Source organism: Alosa sapidissima, chromosome 1 (genome assembly GCF_018492685.1).
Source record: "Alosa sapidissima isolate fAloSap1 chromosome 1, fAloSap1.pri, whole genome shotgun sequence".
Lineage (NCBI taxonomy): Eukaryota > Metazoa > Chordata > Actinopteri > Clupeiformes > Clupeidae > Alosa > Alosa sapidissima.
Window position 1 is genome coordinate 29,617,993 of NC_055957.1, and position 18,797 is coordinate 29,636,789.

Consider the following 18,797-nt stretch of genomic DNA (forward strand, 5'->3'; position numbering starts at 1 on the left):
GTGGGCCATAAACGGCTGACTGTCGCAGGGGCTGGAGGGCTATGACAAATGAGACTTCGAGGAGGGGAGGAGCATGACAGGGATACAGACTACTGTGTGTGTGTGTGTGTGTGTGTGTGTGTGTGTGTGTGTGTGTGTGTGTGTGTGAGTTTGGATGTGTGCATAATTGGAGGTGTGTAAGCTTGTGCAAATAAGCACACCAAAACAACATACATTGGTAAGTATTCAAGTGACACATGAACAGGCTCAATTTAGGCCATTATTAAATAGCTCACTATCTCCCTCTACTGGTAAGTAGGGGACAATAAAACTCAATCTCAATTCTTGATGGGCACCATAACAGTTTTTCTTGATTGCTTAAACACTATTATAACCAGACTTATGAACCGAACATTCCAAACCATAATGTTACCAAAAGACAGACACAATTCTCTAAACTATAAACACTATTAATCTGCTGACCTTCTAGAACCAAGTGGACAAATTACTCCATACATCATTGGTTGCTCCAGTGGTGACCAACTGGCTGTGGTCATTTAGAAAGCATTGGCATTCAAAATATATACCATATACCATATACTTCTACAGAAAATGTATCATTCACCACCTAAACAAATCTTGTCTAACCACATACACTCTGTCTTCATTTACACTCTGTCTTCATTTCTGTCAGTAACCTGTGCTGTGTGCTTAGGCTACATGCATAGAATGTCAATTTCAAAAGCATAGTGTCATCTCAAATCGAACACCAACTCTGTGCACTTAACGGAAATTAATACAAAAAACTCATGGTCATATATCAAAGAGTACAAAAAACTCATTGTCATATAACAATTTGTACAATATTTTCCAGGAGGTACAATGACATGGCATTAATCAAATTCAAGTGACATTCCATTTGATCCGTCGACCCCCCGCCGGACTGTACCCCCCGAGGGGGAGGGTAGGGCGGACACAGTTTTCTGTGAATATCTCGAGAACTGTAGGGTCTAGGTAGACCACAGACTTCTAGACTAAGGAATTTTAAGGAATTCTTTCCAAAATTGTAACTGTGGGGCGAATTGAGCTTTCATGATTGAAGACTAATGAGTTATTATATTTTTTTTCTCTCTCTTTTACTCTCTTAATTGTGTGTGTGTGTGTGTGTGTTAGTTAGGGTTAGTTAGTTAGATATTGTTAGTTCTCAGCTAAACTCTCCACTCCATATTCTATTCTCTCTGCAAAATGTATTCCTAACAGCTGCAGATTGAAACCAATTTTCTCAGCGAGTGAGTAGCCTACACATGTGAGGAATTTAGAGCACCTGGAACACAATATCGTCAATACTCACGGTTCTTTGTTATGGAAACGCTGGAGTTTTCTGGTGTCAAGTATCAGGCCAGTTGTCTCTGAAACAGATTCACACTAGATGTTGGGCAGATCCTGCCTCTTTGTGAACAGGGTTGAGAAATAGCCTTGAGGTGTCTTCCATGAATGAGGTTATGATGGCCAATTTAGAGGTGTGGTGGCAAAGCTGATTTTGGCCTGTGACTCAGTGGCCAGTGTTGTAGCAGAACGTGTTCAGACGTGTACAGGGTGAACAGGACTGGAGAGAGCACAGTCCCCTGTGGAGCTCCAGTGCTGCTGATCACAGTGTCAGAGAGACGGTTCTTCAGTCTGACGAACTGTGGCCGCTCGGTCAGGTAATCTGTAATCCAGGATACCAGGTGAGCGTCCACACCCATCTGCAAGAGCTTGTCTCCCAGTCTGAGGGGTTGGTTGGTGTTACTGTAAAAGCACTTGAGAAATCAAAGAACATAATTCTCACAGCACTTTTCTCCTTGTCTAGGTGAGAATGTGTCCTGTGCAGGAGATAAGTGATGGCATCATCCACGCCCACTTTCTCCTGGTACGCAAACTGTAGCTGGTCTAGTGCATGGCGTACCTGGGGTCTGAGTATACCTAAGACCAGTCACTGCATAGTCTTCATCACATGTGATGTTAGAGCGACAGGCCTGTAGTCATTGAGCTCACTTGGGTGTGGCTTCATAGATAGATAGATAGATAGATAGATACTTTATTGATCCCCAGGGGAAATTCAAGGTCTCAGCAGCATACATACAAGACAAACACATTCTTTAACAGCAGAAGAGTAATTAAAGTATATAATATAAAAACACAACTAAGCAGTAAGGACAGTAGAAGATAAAGAATATGCTAAATGTACTAAAATACAAATTATACTAACACTTAATACAATATATAAAATTATACTAAAATACAAATAACAAAATTACAAATTATACTAACACTTAATCTAAATCAATTCTAAAAACAGTATCCACATAGTGGTGATTAATAAATCAGAGGCGCTTGCAATGACTGAGGCAGGGACTGAGCCTGTGATTCTCTGTGCATAGTAAGGTATGGTAAGGTGCTCTAAGGTGCTCTGTGTGAATGAGTGTCATGGTGGTAGTGCAATGGTGATAGTGGTCATGGTGATAGTGCAAATGAGTAAGTCAACAGTGCAACAATGCAGAAATAAAGTAAAGGAAAGTCTATATATCTATATATTTAACTATTTAAGAAAATGTATAAGTGTGGCCACAGTTCGGCTGTGGCATGGAGGGGGGGGGGGGGGTTATGCATATGTGCTAATGTGCTAATATAGCACGCAAACAGTGAGGCATAAAGACAGTGGTACAAGTGGCTAGTGGACAGACAGTACCAAACATGGAGGGGATGAAGAGGCAGACAGACTATGCAGAGAAGTCTATCTCTCCTCTTCCCTTAAGTGAGGCATTGAACAGTTCAATGGCCCTGGGGACAAATGACTTTCTCAGTCTGTCAGTTGTGCAAGGCAGTGAGCGAAGTCTCCAGCTGATCAGGCTCTTCTGTTTAACAATAGTGCTGTGGAGTGGGTGACACTCATTGTCCAAGATGTTGATCAGTTTGTTCAGGGTCCTTTTGTCAGATAGTGAAGTGATACACTCCAGTTCAGCTCCCACTACAGAGCCAGCTTTCCTTACCAGCCTGTCAATTCGCCCCACATCCTTCTTCCTTCTGCTTCCACCCCAGCATACTACTGCATAGAAGAGGACGCTGGCAACAACAGACTGGTAGTCATAGGGACGGGGGTGAGACATGATGTCTTCCACAGTGTTGGAACTTGTCCGAGACGGAGACTCAGGTTGTGGGGGCCCACAACAAGGGCTTGCTGTTTGTAGGCATTTGTAAACAAAGCCTATATACTACTGCAACAACTTGCTGCATTAGCCTCAAAATTGACAATTATTATTATGACCGCCGCGCAGCGAAGCGGCGGTCATATAGGTTTAGTCAGATTTTTTTTTTTTTTCTTTTTCGCATCCCCAAATTTCCGCCAACGATTCCCGGGACACTGAAAGACCAGGGTACACGAAACTTGGTGGGCATGTAACCCTACATGGATAGCATGGAACCATCGTTTTTCGTTTTGATCTGTAGCCCCCCCGCTGGACTGAACCCCCCGAAAGGAGGGTAGGGCAGACACAGTTTTCTGTGAATATCTCGAGAACCGTAGGGTTTAGGAGGACCATTTTTTTTGTATGTTGATCTCAAGGGGCCATGTCAACCCATTCCATAACTACTCATTTCATGTATAGCGCCACCTAGTTAAACACAAAAAAGTAAAAATGAGGTGTTGTAATCGCAGGTATCTGTGACCTAACATAGTCAAAACTGCACGAAATTGGAAGTGTAGGATCATTATGACACCCTCTGTATGCATGCCAAGTTTTGTGGAATTCCGTTCATGGGGGGCCACACAATAAATTAATTTATGTTACTATACACCAACTGGCCTGTAGGTGGCCGGAGACAGTTTTCTGTGAATATCTCGAGAACTGTAGGGCCTAGGAGGTCCACCTTTTTTATGTATGTTGGTCTTAAGGGGGCATGTCAACCCATCGCATTACCACTTATTTCATGTATAGCGCCACCTAGTTAAAAATGAAAAAGCAAAAAATTAGGTGTTTTCTTCACAATATCTCTGGCTGACATGGTCAAAACTGCACGAAATTAAAAGTGTAGGATCATTATGACACCCTCCGAATGCATGCGAAGTTTTGTGTACTTTCGTTCATGGGGGGCCTTACAATAAAATAATTTATGTGTACATTTAGTGATGTACACCAATAAGGATTCCAGGGACAATGAAAGACCGGGGTACACAAAACTTGGTGGGCATGTAACCCCACATGGATAGCATGGAACCATCATTTTTCATTTTGATCTATAGCCCCCCCGCTGGACTGGACCCCCTGAAAGGAGGGTAGGGCAGACACAGTTCTCTGTGAATATCTTAAGAAATGTAGGGCCTAGGATGACCAATTTTTTCCGTATGTTTGCCTTCAGGGGTCATGTTAACCCATTTCATGTGCACACATGTGCACAAACAGATACTCACGCACACACATACATTCACAGTAATCATACGTATGACACATACTCACACAGTAGACATATGTACGCATGCATGCACAGGCACATACGCAGGCACACACACAAGCACGCACACACACACACACACACACACCCACACACATAACATAAACATGTACATGCACACATGCACACAATTCAAGAATTTCTCAGAATTATGAACAGGCAAGATGGAGGTGGGGTTGTATAAAATTAATTTTACATGTGAAATCTATGAACTAATCATGTTTTGGTACTTGTTGTCTATCAGATACCAGTGAGAATTGAGTGTGGATAATGCAATTTAGTGAGACAGTTAGAATCATATAGGCCTTTTAGCGTGATTTATTTTTGTGGAAAAAATGTGCTGGACTGGGCGGCGGTCATATTTTGTACCGCTCTGCGGTACATCTAGTTATTATTATATTGTAGTCAGCTTTGCATGAGTGTGTGTACTGTATGTATCTGCTCACACAAAACAACTGGTCAGTTTACTTCACATTTTCAGGTAGAGTTTCCTCCTACATAATTGCCTGGATGAATGATGGATTTAGATTTTGTTTTGCTTATGTCCTTATCTCTCTATCTTTCTCTCCATCCCCTCCCCTCTTTGTCTTGCTCTGTCTATCTCTCTCTCTCTCTCTGATGATGAATGTGCCTGGACTGTAGGAAGCATGACCATATTCAGTTAAAGCCAACATAGGGCACACACACACACACACACACACACACACACACACAGGGAACTATAGTCAGAAAAAAAAACATGTAGTCTGCATACCAGATCCTGCTCCTGGATAGATTTAATGATTTTCCACTACTACCTTTTGTGTCATGTTGCGTGTGGCATCAGCTGCCACCTGGTATAAGAAATGCCCCCTCCCTCACTGTTTTTAAATTGGAACTCAAAACTCACCTGTATTCTCTGGCCTTCTTGGCCCTCTAATGTCCAACTTGCGATGCTTGTCATTTCTGTGTCTGTGTGCTGTTCCTTGTTAGTGTGTAGATGTATGTGTATACATATTTTTATTTGTTTGATTGCACTTTGTACAGTGCTTTTGTCAGCAAACCTATTCAAAACTGCACGAAAGTTTAAGTGTATGATCATGACAGCGTCTGATTGCATGCCAAGTTATGTGGAATTCCATTCTTGGGGGGCCATGCAATAAACTAATTTATGTGTACATTTTCCACACCTTTTAGTGTGTACACCAATCAGCCTGTATAAGGTGGAGTTGATTGATGGGTTGCTGGTAGAGGATGATTGAAATGTACTTGCTGCACACATGTGTACACACTCACACACACAAATGTACTTGCTGCACGCATGTGCACACACTCACACACATAAACACACACACACACATAAACACACGCACACACATAAAGACACACACATACACATGCAGGCACGCACGCACACACACAAACTAGCTCACAGACATGCAGACACGCACACACTCACACACACATACATGCATGCACTTACACTCTCCCCTGTAATCAGGTTTGGTGGGTTTTCGATGAGTGCGCGCGCGGGGGGGGGTATTGTCTCTGATATCGGCTGACCCTGGGGCAGGAGGAGGCGAGGGAGGGGTATGCATGTAAAAGACTCAGATTTGCTCCCAAGGGTTTCATTCAATGGAGACAGCGCTTAAAAAGCAAGAACCCAAAAGGATACCAAGAGCGCAGGCACACATTTGAAACACTCAGGTGAGTTTCTGGGGCAGATTGGATGTTTGTGTTCTCAGTGCTATGTTTTATTAACCTGACCCTAGCCAGATGAATGTCGTTCCGCTTAGCTCCGCCTAGCTTCACTCACATCCATCTGGGACCTCTTCCATTGAGAGTGATTTCTCCAACCAACTTTATGGTTTAGCCAATGAGGACGCAGGGCGGGAGTTTCATAGATGTGACATAGCGTAGAAGCGACTGTGAGTCTGTTATTAGCGTCACGGGTTGGCTTCGATGTGAGTGGTTGAAGTAGCACGTCAATAGATGACGGACAAGTGGCTTATTCAATCATATGCAAGCATTTTTTGATTTGGCCCAGCCTTCTGAAGCAACACTTCAATGGATCGGTTCCAGATGGATGAGTGGAGCTAGGCGGAGCGAAATTCATCTGGCTATTGCCAGGTTAATGTTTTATTGCTCATGTAGAGAACTTGTGAAGGCTGATGTGCATATACTTTCCCCCTTTCCTACCTGATGCAGTGTTAACTTTGCAGTCATTGGTATCGAACTGTAATGTAAAAGGAGATGTTTTCTTGTGTAAGAAGAAAGACGAGTGTGTAACAAGGAGAGTGGTAGCATAGTGGTTAAGGAGCTGGGCTTAAAAGGGCAGCAAGCAGTAGCCAGGTTTTTCCCAGTTGTAAGTTGGTTCCCAGTTTCCACCATTGTGCCCTTGAGCAATGCACGTAACACTGAGTTGCTCTGGGGAAACTTCTTTCAGGGAGATCTAGCAGGGGCGTCACTAGACCTTATTCACTAGGGCACGTGCCTTAGTAAAAGTCTCCAGTGCCCCAGTAAAATTCTAGCGCGGCTCTAGCTGGAAACGGCATTCATGAGCGCATCTCCGTGCCTGCTTTAATCATGACCAGAGCCTGTCACTTACCAGCCAATAAAAAAAAAAACAAGGAATAAAGAAAGGGGCCATAATAGCCAATCAGGAAATAGCACCTATGTACATGGGCGGATTATGAACTTTTGGGCCCCTGGGCCCAGATGTATTAAGGGCCCCCCACTAATTGTCGTATATGTGGGTGGGGGGTTTGGGGGTCCTCCCCCAGAATTTTTTTAAATAGTTTGATGTGATTTCCTGTATTCTGGTGCATTTTGGGGATGGACAATACTAAAGTCAATCAGATTCATAGCCTACATCCTGACTTGTTGATATTGAGGCAATGATTCCATGCAAAGGCTTGGGCTTCAGGGCCCCCTGACCCCTTGGGCCCCTGGGCCTGGGCCCTGTAGGCCCGTTCAGTAATCCATCCCTGCCTATGTAGCTGGCTAAGATTGAACGCAACAACCAATGAAAATCGTTCCCATGATTCTTCCGAGTGTTTCGTTGTACTGCACACACATACACTGTGGAATCTGCTGGAGCTCGTTACATCACTTTGAGCATAGAGTAAGTCGTCCCCTGTTTAATGTTACAACAAATTCACAACTTGTTTGACAGAAAAAATGACAAGTTGATCGCTGTTAGAGAGTGTTACCCACATAACTAGCATCTGTTTTTCAATGCTTAGCGTCATTGTAGCCTAAATTTAGCAACAGTTTACCAACTTGTGCTCTCTCCCTCACACACACACTCACACCATGCGTAGGTTGCATGCACACATGCGGACAATTAATAAGGATTTATACGTATACTATAGAGAGAGTCCTTTAAAAGTAGCCTAAACTGTTTGTTAAGCTGTCCTACTGTAAAACTAAACATAGCCTTCTGATAAACTATTCAGAGATGGACATCAGAAAATTCTTCCTGAACAGAGGCAGAGGGAGAGGAACAGTGAGGAGGATGAGGGAGGTATGATAATTTTGCCCACATTAACGGTAACATTAAGATTTATGCTGGTAATAGCCAGTGCTGTGATTTGATCAATGGTTTAATGGCAAACTTAAATAAGTTTGCTGCATTTGCAAATGTAGCCTATAATAATATACACAGAATCAGAGTAGCCATCTGTGTAGATTATTATAGGCTACATTTGCAAATCATCACCAAAAGTCAAGGCTTTAGTAGGCTATTTAAGATACAAAGAACTGCAGTATTGCCAGGATGTCTATAGGAGGGAAGTATATCTTGGGATGGGAGGGAAGTATATCTCAATTTTGACTAAAAATAAGCTTCCCTTGTGTTAGTAGGAAAGCCTATTAAATTCATGCAGAGAGTATAGGCCTACTTATGCCTATGTGTTTGGATGTTGCTGGATAGTGGCTGCTACAACAATTGAGGGAGAGAGTGCTAGAGGAGGAGAAGGAGGAGGAGAAGAAGGTCGAAGAGAGGGAGAAGAGAGGGGAGAAAGAGCACAGGCTGGGCAGTCCAATACCAGGCAGGAGGAGGAGGAGGAGGAGAGAGACAGGCAAGAAACGGATGAGGACATACTGGGGGCTAGACGTAAAACTATTCAGAGTATGGAGGAGGATGTCTGTGACCTATAGGGGAGATATGTGATGGTCCAAATCAGGCTAGCCATTAATTTCATATTGTGCGCACAGTCATTTTTTTTTTTTAATGTATTGGGAGTTGGGGGCCTGTGCCCCAGCAAAGCTCTAGGTCTAGAATCGCCCCTGAGATCTAGTCTGGCATACCACAGTTCATAACTGTTGCCCTCAGACAAAGAAAAATGTAAGGCCAAGCAGCGACGAGAGGGGAAGACGAAACCAAAACTTATTTTGTTGGAAAAACACTTATGCAGTTGGAAAAATACAGAAATTTATTTACGGCAAATGTAGACCCACATACATTGTTTCCTGACTGTTGGTGCTGTTTATTGTCAGTTTGGAAAGTTCAGGCGAAATAGGACGTAACGTTAGGAATCTCTGGTAAAGCTGGACCAATGATTTCAAAGTTCCCTATCGAGAGTTCCCAGACTCTATTCACATTGTGAATGAGTCAGGCGGGGCCAGGCTAGGGAAACTGCCCTTACAGAAATTTCATGCGAGGGTTCTGGCAAACAGTTGCCACAAATTTTAGTGGCAAACTTGTTGCCAGAACTTTGCTGTACAGTAAGTTTGCCTCTAGCGGCCAACATTGGCAAACTTCTGCCAGTATTTTCTACTGAACTCATTTGTTTCCCATAAATCACCCACAAGTTTTCTGCAAATCTGCCGCAAACAAGCATCAGCCAAATGAATAAGTGAGGAATGATTATGGCCTAGTGTGGGATGTATTGTTTGGAGTACTGAGACTCTAGGCTTTTGTGAGTGTGTGAGTATGTGTGTGTGTAACAAAACCAAACAAAGAAAAACAATATCTCCCATAACTGTTTCAATTATCTGCAATAATATAGGTATACATCAAATTATATATGTTCTCTGTTTCCTTCTCTCTCTCTCTCTCTCTCTTTCCTTCATTCCAGACATGGATCCCATCAGCTCCATCCTTAACCCCATCCTGGAAATAGCACTGAAGGTGTACAACCTGTGCCAGAAGGTAAAGAGCAATAAGAAGCGCTGTGCGCGCCTCTCCAAGCATGTCTCTGCTGGTGGAGCTGCTGGAGGCCGCACGGGAGCAGGACCTGTGCGACAAGACCGTGCTCGTGCGCAAGGCCCTGACGGAGCTGGGCGAGGTGCTGCAGACGGCCAAGGACCTGGTGCAGCACCACGTGGAGGCCTGCTGGATCGAGCGCATGTGGAACACAGAGGAGATGGGCCAACAGTTCGACCCGCTCAACGTGCGACTCAGCCAGGCAGCCGACACACTGTCCCTTGCCCTGCAGGTGGAGCACAGGTATGGGAGACTCTCGCCCTCGTCTGGACCAACAACTCTCGTCCTTGTCTATTATTCATTAGGTTTGTTAATTTTGTCCTATTATTTATATTTCTTTATTATCACTACAGGGACCGTCTATAGGAGGTGTACAATGAGCTGCGTCAGCAAAAGGAGGACGAGGAAGACAGGAGGGCTGACCTGGAAGAATGGCAGACAAGTGAGCACAAACACTAGCTTCTCTCCCTCCCTCTCTTTCTGTCTTTGTGTCTCTGTGTGTGTGTGTGTGTGAGTCTTTGTGTGTGCTGAGCTGAGGTATATTTGATATTTTTCTCTGGGCCTATCATGCCTTTGTGTTCATTTTTATAATGTACCATAGTTTATAATGTGTAAAGCATATCATGGTTTATAATGTGCATAGTGTATTATGGCATAGTGTATGTGTCTGTTTAAAGTTTGGCCGTGCCTGAGATGTTCTCATTGTCTTGCTTGTGTTTGAATGTGTATACAGTATTGTGGTTTGAAATGTGTATACTGTACTAAGTTTTGTTGTCCTTTTGTGCAGTCGTGCAAACCTTGGCGACAAGCACTAAAGAAGGTGTGGACGCTGTGCGTGAGACAGTGGACGGCACCCAGAGGGACATCAATGACGTGCAGGACAAACTGGAGCAGACACAGAAAGACATCCAGGACATCAAGGGCATGCTGGAGACCGGTAAGTGACTCTCCTAGCATAACAATAAAATGCAGTGAACACACACTGTACAGCAGGATCCAACAAGGGCAAAGTTAACCGGATGTCTATATAACAACATAAAAAAAAATGTTCAAGAATCAAGAATTTTATTTAAAACGCTTCTAATGTCTTTTTTATTTTTAGTCTGCTAGATAACATGTATTAAAATCAACCACTGCTGTTGCTGTTTTTCTCCCCAGTTACTGATTACATTCCTCCAGCACCCCTAGAGGCAAATGGTATGTATTACGTCTCACTCACACCCTCTTTCCTGATTTCAGGACATGACAGCTTCTCTGCACGAGTACTGTGTGAAATTTTGCCAAACCACAGTGTGTGAATACTGTTTTTAGAAATAAAGTTTGTTTTCCAAAAGTTGTCATGAAGTTGTCCATCCACGCCTACTTGTGTTTGGTTGTTTTAGGATATCTGCTGTTTTATAAATAACATTAATCTCATTCAGAAGTGACCTGTTATCTCTAGGAAATAAGATATTTTAAGATGTTTTACAATACATGGGATACAACAGCAATGCACAACTGGCTGACGGCAGTCAAAAACATGCCGTAGATTGTAACCGGGATCTGTAAAGGCCCTAGATATATAGAGAGATGGAGATAAAGATATAGAGACATATAGATACAGCATATAGATATAGTATTGTATAGTATAAGTATATATACTTTTTTGATCCCGTGAGGGAAATTTGGTCTCTGCATTTAACCCAATCAGTGAATTAGTGAAACACAAACAGCACACAGTGAACACACAGTGAGGTGAAGCACACACTAATCCCGGCGCAGTGAGCTGCCTGCTACAATGGCGGCGCTCGGGGAGCAGTGAGGGGTTAGGTGCCTTGCTCAAGGGCACTTCAGCCGCAGCCCACTGGTCGGGGCTCAAACCGGCAACCCTCTGGTTATAAGTCCAGAGTGCTAACCAGTGGGCCACGGCTGCCCCTAGTATTAAGCTTGTACAAGGAGGATATCTCTCTCTCTCTCTCTCTCTCTCTCTCTCTCTCTCTCTCTCTCTCTCTCTCTCTCTCTCTCTCTCTCTCTCTCTCTCTCTCTCTCTCTCACTCTCACTCTCACTCTCTCTCTCTCTCTCTCTCTGATATTTTAGCGCTGTAATCTCAGTGATTTTTTTTGTCTTTCAGAGCTGAGTGAGTTGATTGACCAGTATAAGGAGTCGGTGCGGACCGCCTACGGGGTATTTGAGGAGTACAATTCCTTGCCCGGGGAGAACCTTCAGCTGGAGGAGCGCTACACGGAGCTGCTGATTGTCCAGAGGCACCGTGAGCAGAGGGAACGTGAGGAGGAGATCCGCTCCTGGAGCGAGGACCTCCAGCAGGTCTACAGTGCCAGGAAGACTCAGGCCTACCGCAGCACTAGTGTTGACCAGCTCCTGCGGGCTCAGGGCCACACCGCTGCCCCGAAGGCAGTCATCCTCCAGGGGAATTCCGGGAGCGGGAAAACCTTCACCACGCGCAAGATTATGCTCGAAAGCTCTATGATGGCGTATTTGATTTTGTTTTCCGTCTGAAGTGCAAGGAACTGAATTACTACTCTGGAGAGAAGAGCATGGTGGAGATCCTGAGCACCAGTGAGAAGCTCATGCCAGCCGTCTCCCAGGTGTTGAGAACCGCTCCGGAGAGAGTGGCTTCGACGAGCTCAGGTTTTCACGAGAAGCAGCCTCGGTGTCTTTTCCCACAGATGTGTCCACACCAGCTCCCATGGAGGCAACGTTAAGTGCTCTGTTTAGAGGGAAGGTCCTCTCAGACTCTGCCGTCATGGTCACCACCCGGTCCACGGCCTCGGACGGCCTGAGGAAGCTGCATTTCAACGAGATTCTAGGCTTCTTGGACGAGGCCGTGCGCAAGTACTTCCGCAAGTATTTCAAAGACGAGCAGCTGCCGCAGAGGGCATTCGAGTGCGTCCGGGCCAACGAGACGCTCTACACGGCTTGCTTCATCCCCGTCATCTGCTGGATCATATGCACCGTGCTGAAGGAGAGGATCGAGGACGGCCTGGACATGACCTCAGGACTGCAGACCACTACCGCCATCTTTGTGCACTTCGTGAACACGCTGCTGGAGCACCACTGCCAAAACCTGAACCAGCCGCCAGAGGTTCTGCTTAGGAACATCGGGCGTCTGGCCGAGAGCGGGATCGAGAGGCAGCAGGTCTTGTTCGACGAGCGCAGCATCTCCGAGGCCGTCTCTGATCCCAGCAGCGTCCCATTCCTGTGCAAGTTCCTGAAGAAGAAGATTGGCCGGCTCCAGACCATGTTCACCTTCATGCACCTCAGCTTCCAGGAGTTCTTCGCCGCTCTCCACTACCTTCTCCTGGACGAAGCCGAGGCTGAGAGCAAGATGGACAAACTGTTGCTCTCTGTGGAGGGACAGGGTGACGGTGTGTGACAGTCTCACCTGCGCCCTGTTGTCCAGTTCATCTGCGGCCTGCTGAACAGAGATGTGAGAGATACCCTCAGCGACGCGTTCTCTATCAGCCTGTCCACAGTGGATGTGATCCGTGCGCGGCTGGAGCGCTGGATAGCCCACATGGTGGAGCTGGAGAAGAACAAAATCTTGTCGGAGGCCAAAATGCAGCTCTTCCTGCTCCACTGCCTCTATGAGCACCACAAGGACAAGTACACCGCCGCCGTGATGGACTTTTGGGGAAGCCTGGACCCCAGCTTTCTGCCCCTCAACAACACAGACTGCTGGGTGCTGCTCTACTGCCTCAGGTGTTGCCCCAAAGTCGGGAGTCTCAAGCTCCAATACTGCAACATCACGCCCACCAAACTGCGCATGCTGCAGCCGGGCCTCATCAGATGTGAAAACCTGAAGTGAGTATTCCAGCATATCAGCATCAACTTTCCTGAACTGGGGCATGTTTCCCAAAACCATAGTTGCTAACTAACTTAGTTGCTAACTAAGTTAACTAAGTTAGCAACTTTGTTTCCCATTTCCCATTGCCAACCAACTAAGTTGCTAACAGGTTAGCAATTATGGTTTTGGGAAAAGCACCCCTGAATGACCTAAATGCATATGATCTCATTGTACAGCTAAATCAAATCTAATTATATAAATAATCATGAACAAAAGGAGGACAGGAGTTAGCTATCTGAGTTATGACTTGGATCCTGTGCTTGGATACAGTGCTCACTGCTCTCTGCTCTCTGTCTGTGATGTCTTTTTGTCTTATCTTGTATGTTGTACTTGGGTCTGACAATGGTCTTTGCTCTCTGCTGCCCCCTGTGTCATGTCTGTGATTTGTATGTTGTACTTGGAGCTGATGATGGTCTCCGCTCTCTGCTGCCCCCTGTGTCATGTCTGTGATTTGTATGTTGTACTTAGAGCTGATGATGGTCTCTGCTCTCTGCTGCCCCCTGTAGTCTGGAAGTAGAAGCACTGACTGATGAAGATGTAGCAAACCTAGCTGGTGCTCTGGGGGCAGGCAAAACCCTGAGTCTGAGGTAAGGACACAACTCAACACAAATTCACAGATAGATAGATAGATAGATAGATACTTTATTGATCCCCAGGGGAAATTCAAGTAAATTCACTAAAACAATTCCATGCTGGAGTCACATATTTTACAAAGTTAATTTCTCCATGCTGTCACCACACTTCATATCTTAATTTGTATGGTTGGCCGGTTAGGACAATAGACAGCCTGCTGTCTGAGAGCGGTGTGGAGAAGGTCCTATGTATGTGCCCTTGCCAAGCAGACGTCTGTGGACGCCTATTTCAGCCTGAGTGCCCTCACAGCAGGAACTCTGAAACACCTGGTCCACTACGTGCAAAATGCCAAGGGCAGAGCTAGTGTTAGGTAAGATACTTACACACACACACACACACACACACACACACACACACACAAAGACTATTCACTTTAAGCTTTTACCTTGCAACCTTCAGACAAAAACTCCATACTGCGTTTTTTAAAAATATGTCTGTTTCTGTGTTATTGGTCTAAGCTTGTTTTTTCATCCCTGTCTTGTCTCAGATGGGCCAGTAATTAAGTAGAGGAGGAGGACTACCTCAGCTGGTACCTCACAGTAAAGACGACCAAGGACAGAAACTGCTTCAGGTGAGGACCACAGCCCAATACCATAATGACATCCACCCCCAGTGGACCAATTCCAATTACACAGCCAGCCATATACACCCAATAGACCACATACATCATAGTGAGATCCATCACATTCACACTCACACCTGTTAGACTACACCCTAAAGTCATCATTAGTTCCACCTTTAAACATGAATACTGAATGTTGTTGTGTGTGTGTGTGCACCCATGCAGTCTGACCCTTGTGGCCTCGTCCCGCTGTGGCTTTGTCCAGTCTGGGAGCACGGGCCCCATCTCAGCGCTCTCACTCAGCCTGTTCAGAGCAGCTGACCTCTCGTCCTTCCAGTGAACAGATGTCCTGCAGAGGAGCCACACACTCTGGCTCACAGAAAAGGAGTAAGTCACCTTGTGTGTTTGTGCGAGTGTGTTGGTGTGCACACATGTAAGTTTGCCGAAATGCTTGCCCTGGGAGGAAAGCCCTTTGGGACAAATAAACTGTTGCTATAAATACAAAACATTGAATTAAATTAAATTACATATATGTGTGATAACTATGATTTTTGTGTGTGTGTGTGTGTGTGTGTGTCTGTGTGTACACATACATGTGCATACCTAAGTATCCCCATGACCATGACAGTGCATGTTTGTTTGTTTGTTTGTTTGTTTGTTTGTTTGTTTCTGCAGGGGTGGTTTACCTGCGCATGTGGATGGCCAGATGAGCGCCCTGGCCCTGGTGCCGGGTCTTAAGGGAGTGCAGCTGGAGGTCCACCCCAGGATAGTGCACCCCTGCTGGGCCACTGGGGTCTTGTCACTCATGCAGGCATGCTCTACTCTGGACAACATCCAGTAAGAACAGCAGCCAAGCTGACATAACATCATCTCAGTTGTCTCTTTGAGAGAGAGAAAAAAAGATTGTGTGTATGTGTGTGTGTGTGTGGGTGTGTGTGTGTGTGAGAGAGAGAGAGAGAGAGAGAGTTTAAATCAGTTTCAGAGTTCAGAGTGCCCAGAAGTGTGTAACATATACCGGTAGTCTATAGGAGTGTTTCTTCTAAGCACTGTAGCCCTGCCAATGGAGAGCAAATGCCAGACACACACTAACACACCTAAACGTTTCCCTGCTGTTGTCTTTCTCTCCCTCAGGCTGAGTGGAGGCCAGTTTGGGCACGGTCTGCTGACTGAAGAAGGCCTCAAACTCCTGCATGACTCAGAGAAGCGTGGAGACTATAAACTCATCATAAAGGGGTAGGTTCCGGTGCCCATCTGTTAGTCCAGGTCAATGAGCAGTGTTGAGCAGTGTTGAGCAATCTCTATTGTAACTAGAGGGAGAGAGAGAGTTTGATCAGAATGATAAGATCCAGTCCAGACTGGCCAGTGTTCATGTGTGAGTGTTAATGCTGATCAGCTGGAGACTTCGCACTGTCATGCACAACTGATAGACTGAAGAAGTCATTTGTCCCCAGGGCCATTGAACTGTTCAACGCTTCACTTACGGGTAAGTAAGGGTAAAGGAGAGTTGAACTTCTCTGCATAGTCTGTTTACATGCTACAGTATATTAGCACATTTGCACAAACCCCTCCTGGACTGTGGCCGTACTTGATGCTTAATACCTTATACTCAATACTTGACCAATGGCTGTAACCTTTTACCTCAACCTATTCTTGCACTGACATAGTTTTGTTGACTGGCCAGTGTTCATGTGTGAGTGTTAATGCATTGTGTCTCTCCTGCCCCCATCCAACCCACCCACCCACCCACCCACAGGGCCAAATGCACCAAAATCACAGACAAGTGCACAGAAAACAGCTCCAATCTCTCCTACAACCAGCGCATCACTGTCCTGATCCAGGGCGACTCCTTCACAGAGAGCTCCAGGGATTCCGGCAGTGCCTTCTCCAACGACCCCAGGACCCTCCTTCTGCAGCAGCTTGCTTCTCCTCAATGAGCCGTGACACTGAGCCTGGGCTGGCTGATTCTCTGCTCGAATCTGTAAAGACAGAGGGTTAACCAGAGGTGTTTTAAGTTGCCTAGTGACTTATGACAGTAAGCCTCTGTCAATCAGCAAACTGCTGACAAACATCAGGAGTTTTAGGAGTTACGGGTGTTATTAACTGGTGTTATAGAGCAGAGATCCAATTTTTTGTTATTACCTGCATACAGGTAATGGGGATTCAGCCTGTTCCGGGCGTCTGACTCTGAGGTGAGAGGTTGTCTGATTCACAGTAATTACAGTTATTGCCTGTATGAGGTCTTTGCTACTGGTGAAATGTATTTAATGTTAAATGTACTCATTCGTCTTGTCTGTCCCCCTGCCGGCAGCTTAAAATAAATATTTTTTCTTTATTCTGGAACCTTCTTGTCCTGATGACTACCTTTGCCGCTCAACACCCTACCTCAGAATTTGTAACCCTTTTGTAACATCATCTAACTCTCCATCTTCATGTTGGCTAGGCTGAGGGGTTTATGGGATGGTTCTGTCACCAGTTAGTATAGTGTAGTATCAATCCCTGGGTGCTACTGCTTAATGGTGTTTCTTTGCCTATTTTAAGTAATTGATTTTTATAAATCATGTATGTTTGTATTGTATACAGTACAAGTCTGTCTTTTTGGTGTAACATGACCCTGTTTGACCTTTTTGGGATATACTAGTAATATGGAAATATTTAACCTTTTTATAGGCCCAAGGCCAATTTATTGGGCTACACACCCAGTTACGCCCCTAAGCACAGTACATGGAATTCAGTTTCGCTTCCTCTGTAGTTACAGTACATTACTTAGGAAACGAAAGCTTCAAAGAAAGGCACAGAGTTAACATAGACATAGGTTACATGTAGGTTAATGAGATCGTCTACCTACGCAAGCAGCTGAAGGTATGTGTTCTGTTTTTCCATTGAAAGAGTTAAGAATGAAGAAATTATTTAATGACGGATAAGAAAGTGTTGTGAGGTGGATTAAGTTGGCATCTGAACAAAATACCGGCAGTTGAATTTAACAAAGGACCTTCCAATAACAATAATAATTAGATGAGCTTTTATCCTGTCAGTTTTTGGGAAACTTCCAAGAGGGTGTTGGGACAATGTGTCTGATTATAGTATATTGAGAGCTGCTACTTCATGAACAGATGCAATGCAGTAATTTCAATCCGTTTAGTTTAAGGGTAGTTTCACAATCAGGGTGTGCGCTTGACATTTTTCATACACAGGCCTGTGTACCTCTAAGTATGTCATAATATTCCAACATTATATGCTATTATTAATGGCTAGACTTAGGAGCATCTTGACAACTGGAAAAAAGAATGTTAAAAATACAATTTATTGGCACAAAATGCAACTTTAATCATTTTATGCACAAATTGGTGTTTCATTTTAAATCTAAACCACTTCCACAACTCATATTAGCAAATGTATACTATGAATAGACAATTTGACCACATCAGGCCATTTTGTATCTAAACAAATTGAATGTGAAAAAAGTGTAATGTTACCAGACATAGTGGGTGTTGTAAGTAAAGGAAAAAAATCCGTCTGACGGAAATTTGACATTAGTCTTAGAAAGAGCTCAACTGATTGACCCCATTTGGCAGAGAGTATACTGTACCTTTGCTATATTTCATACCAAGCAACAACCTCCCAACAACATGCCCAGAACCAATTTGAACATCAGAAGCATGTATGTTTCTGGGAAATCACCCTAAACTTTCATCACCAAAGTTTTCTGTCAAATGAAAATGATGATGATGATGATGACGGAATCAAAACTGACTGATAAATGGTGGAAGCAATGCCTGCAAGACAAAAACAAAAACTGTAGATGGAAAAAATGCAGAAATGTAGACTCACATACATTGTTTCCTGACTGCCTATTTTGTTTATAGTTTGTAAAGTTTGGGCGACTCTGATCAATGAGATTGACCAATGATTTCAAAGTTAATGATATTTCTATGCCCGTCACCATGCTAGCGTTGTAAAGGATTGCCAATCGTGAGTGACCAGACTATTCACTCATGAATGAATTTAGCTTACCAGGCAAGCTATGTACCCCTCAAAAGATGAAATAAACAGTCATGTTTTCATATCATAAGACCTTTACAATGGCCACACACCTCATCTGTCC

At 44.5% G+C, this 18,797-nt stretch overlaps 1 protein-coding gene and 1 long non-coding RNA gene across 2 annotated transcripts; both read left to right on the forward strand.

The window, feature by feature from the left end:
- Window positions 1–7,939: 7,939 nt before the first annotated feature.
- On the forward strand, window positions 7,940–14,008 carry LOC121683771 (NACHT, LRR and PYD domains-containing protein 1 homolog; the record flags this gene model as incomplete). Its single annotated transcript, XM_042063949.1, is given in 9 exon segments — window positions 7,940–7,972; window positions 9,528–9,898; window positions 10,009–10,097; window positions 10,443–10,592; window positions 10,814–10,852; window positions 11,767–12,108; window positions 12,111–12,263; window positions 12,266–13,457; window positions 13,969–14,008. Coding segments are annotated over 6 exon segments (1,779 nt in total), but the record flags the coding sequence as incomplete, so codon positions are not given.
- On the forward strand, window positions 14,009–15,432 carry LOC121714783. The gene is made up of 5 exons (XR_006033434.1): window positions 14,009–14,087; window positions 14,275–14,443; window positions 14,621–14,704; window positions 14,921–15,082; window positions 15,371–15,432. It is a non-coding gene; the product is annotated as an uncharacterized LOC121714783 (long non-coding RNA).
- The last annotated feature ends 3,365 nt before the right edge of the window (window positions 15,433–18,797 follow it).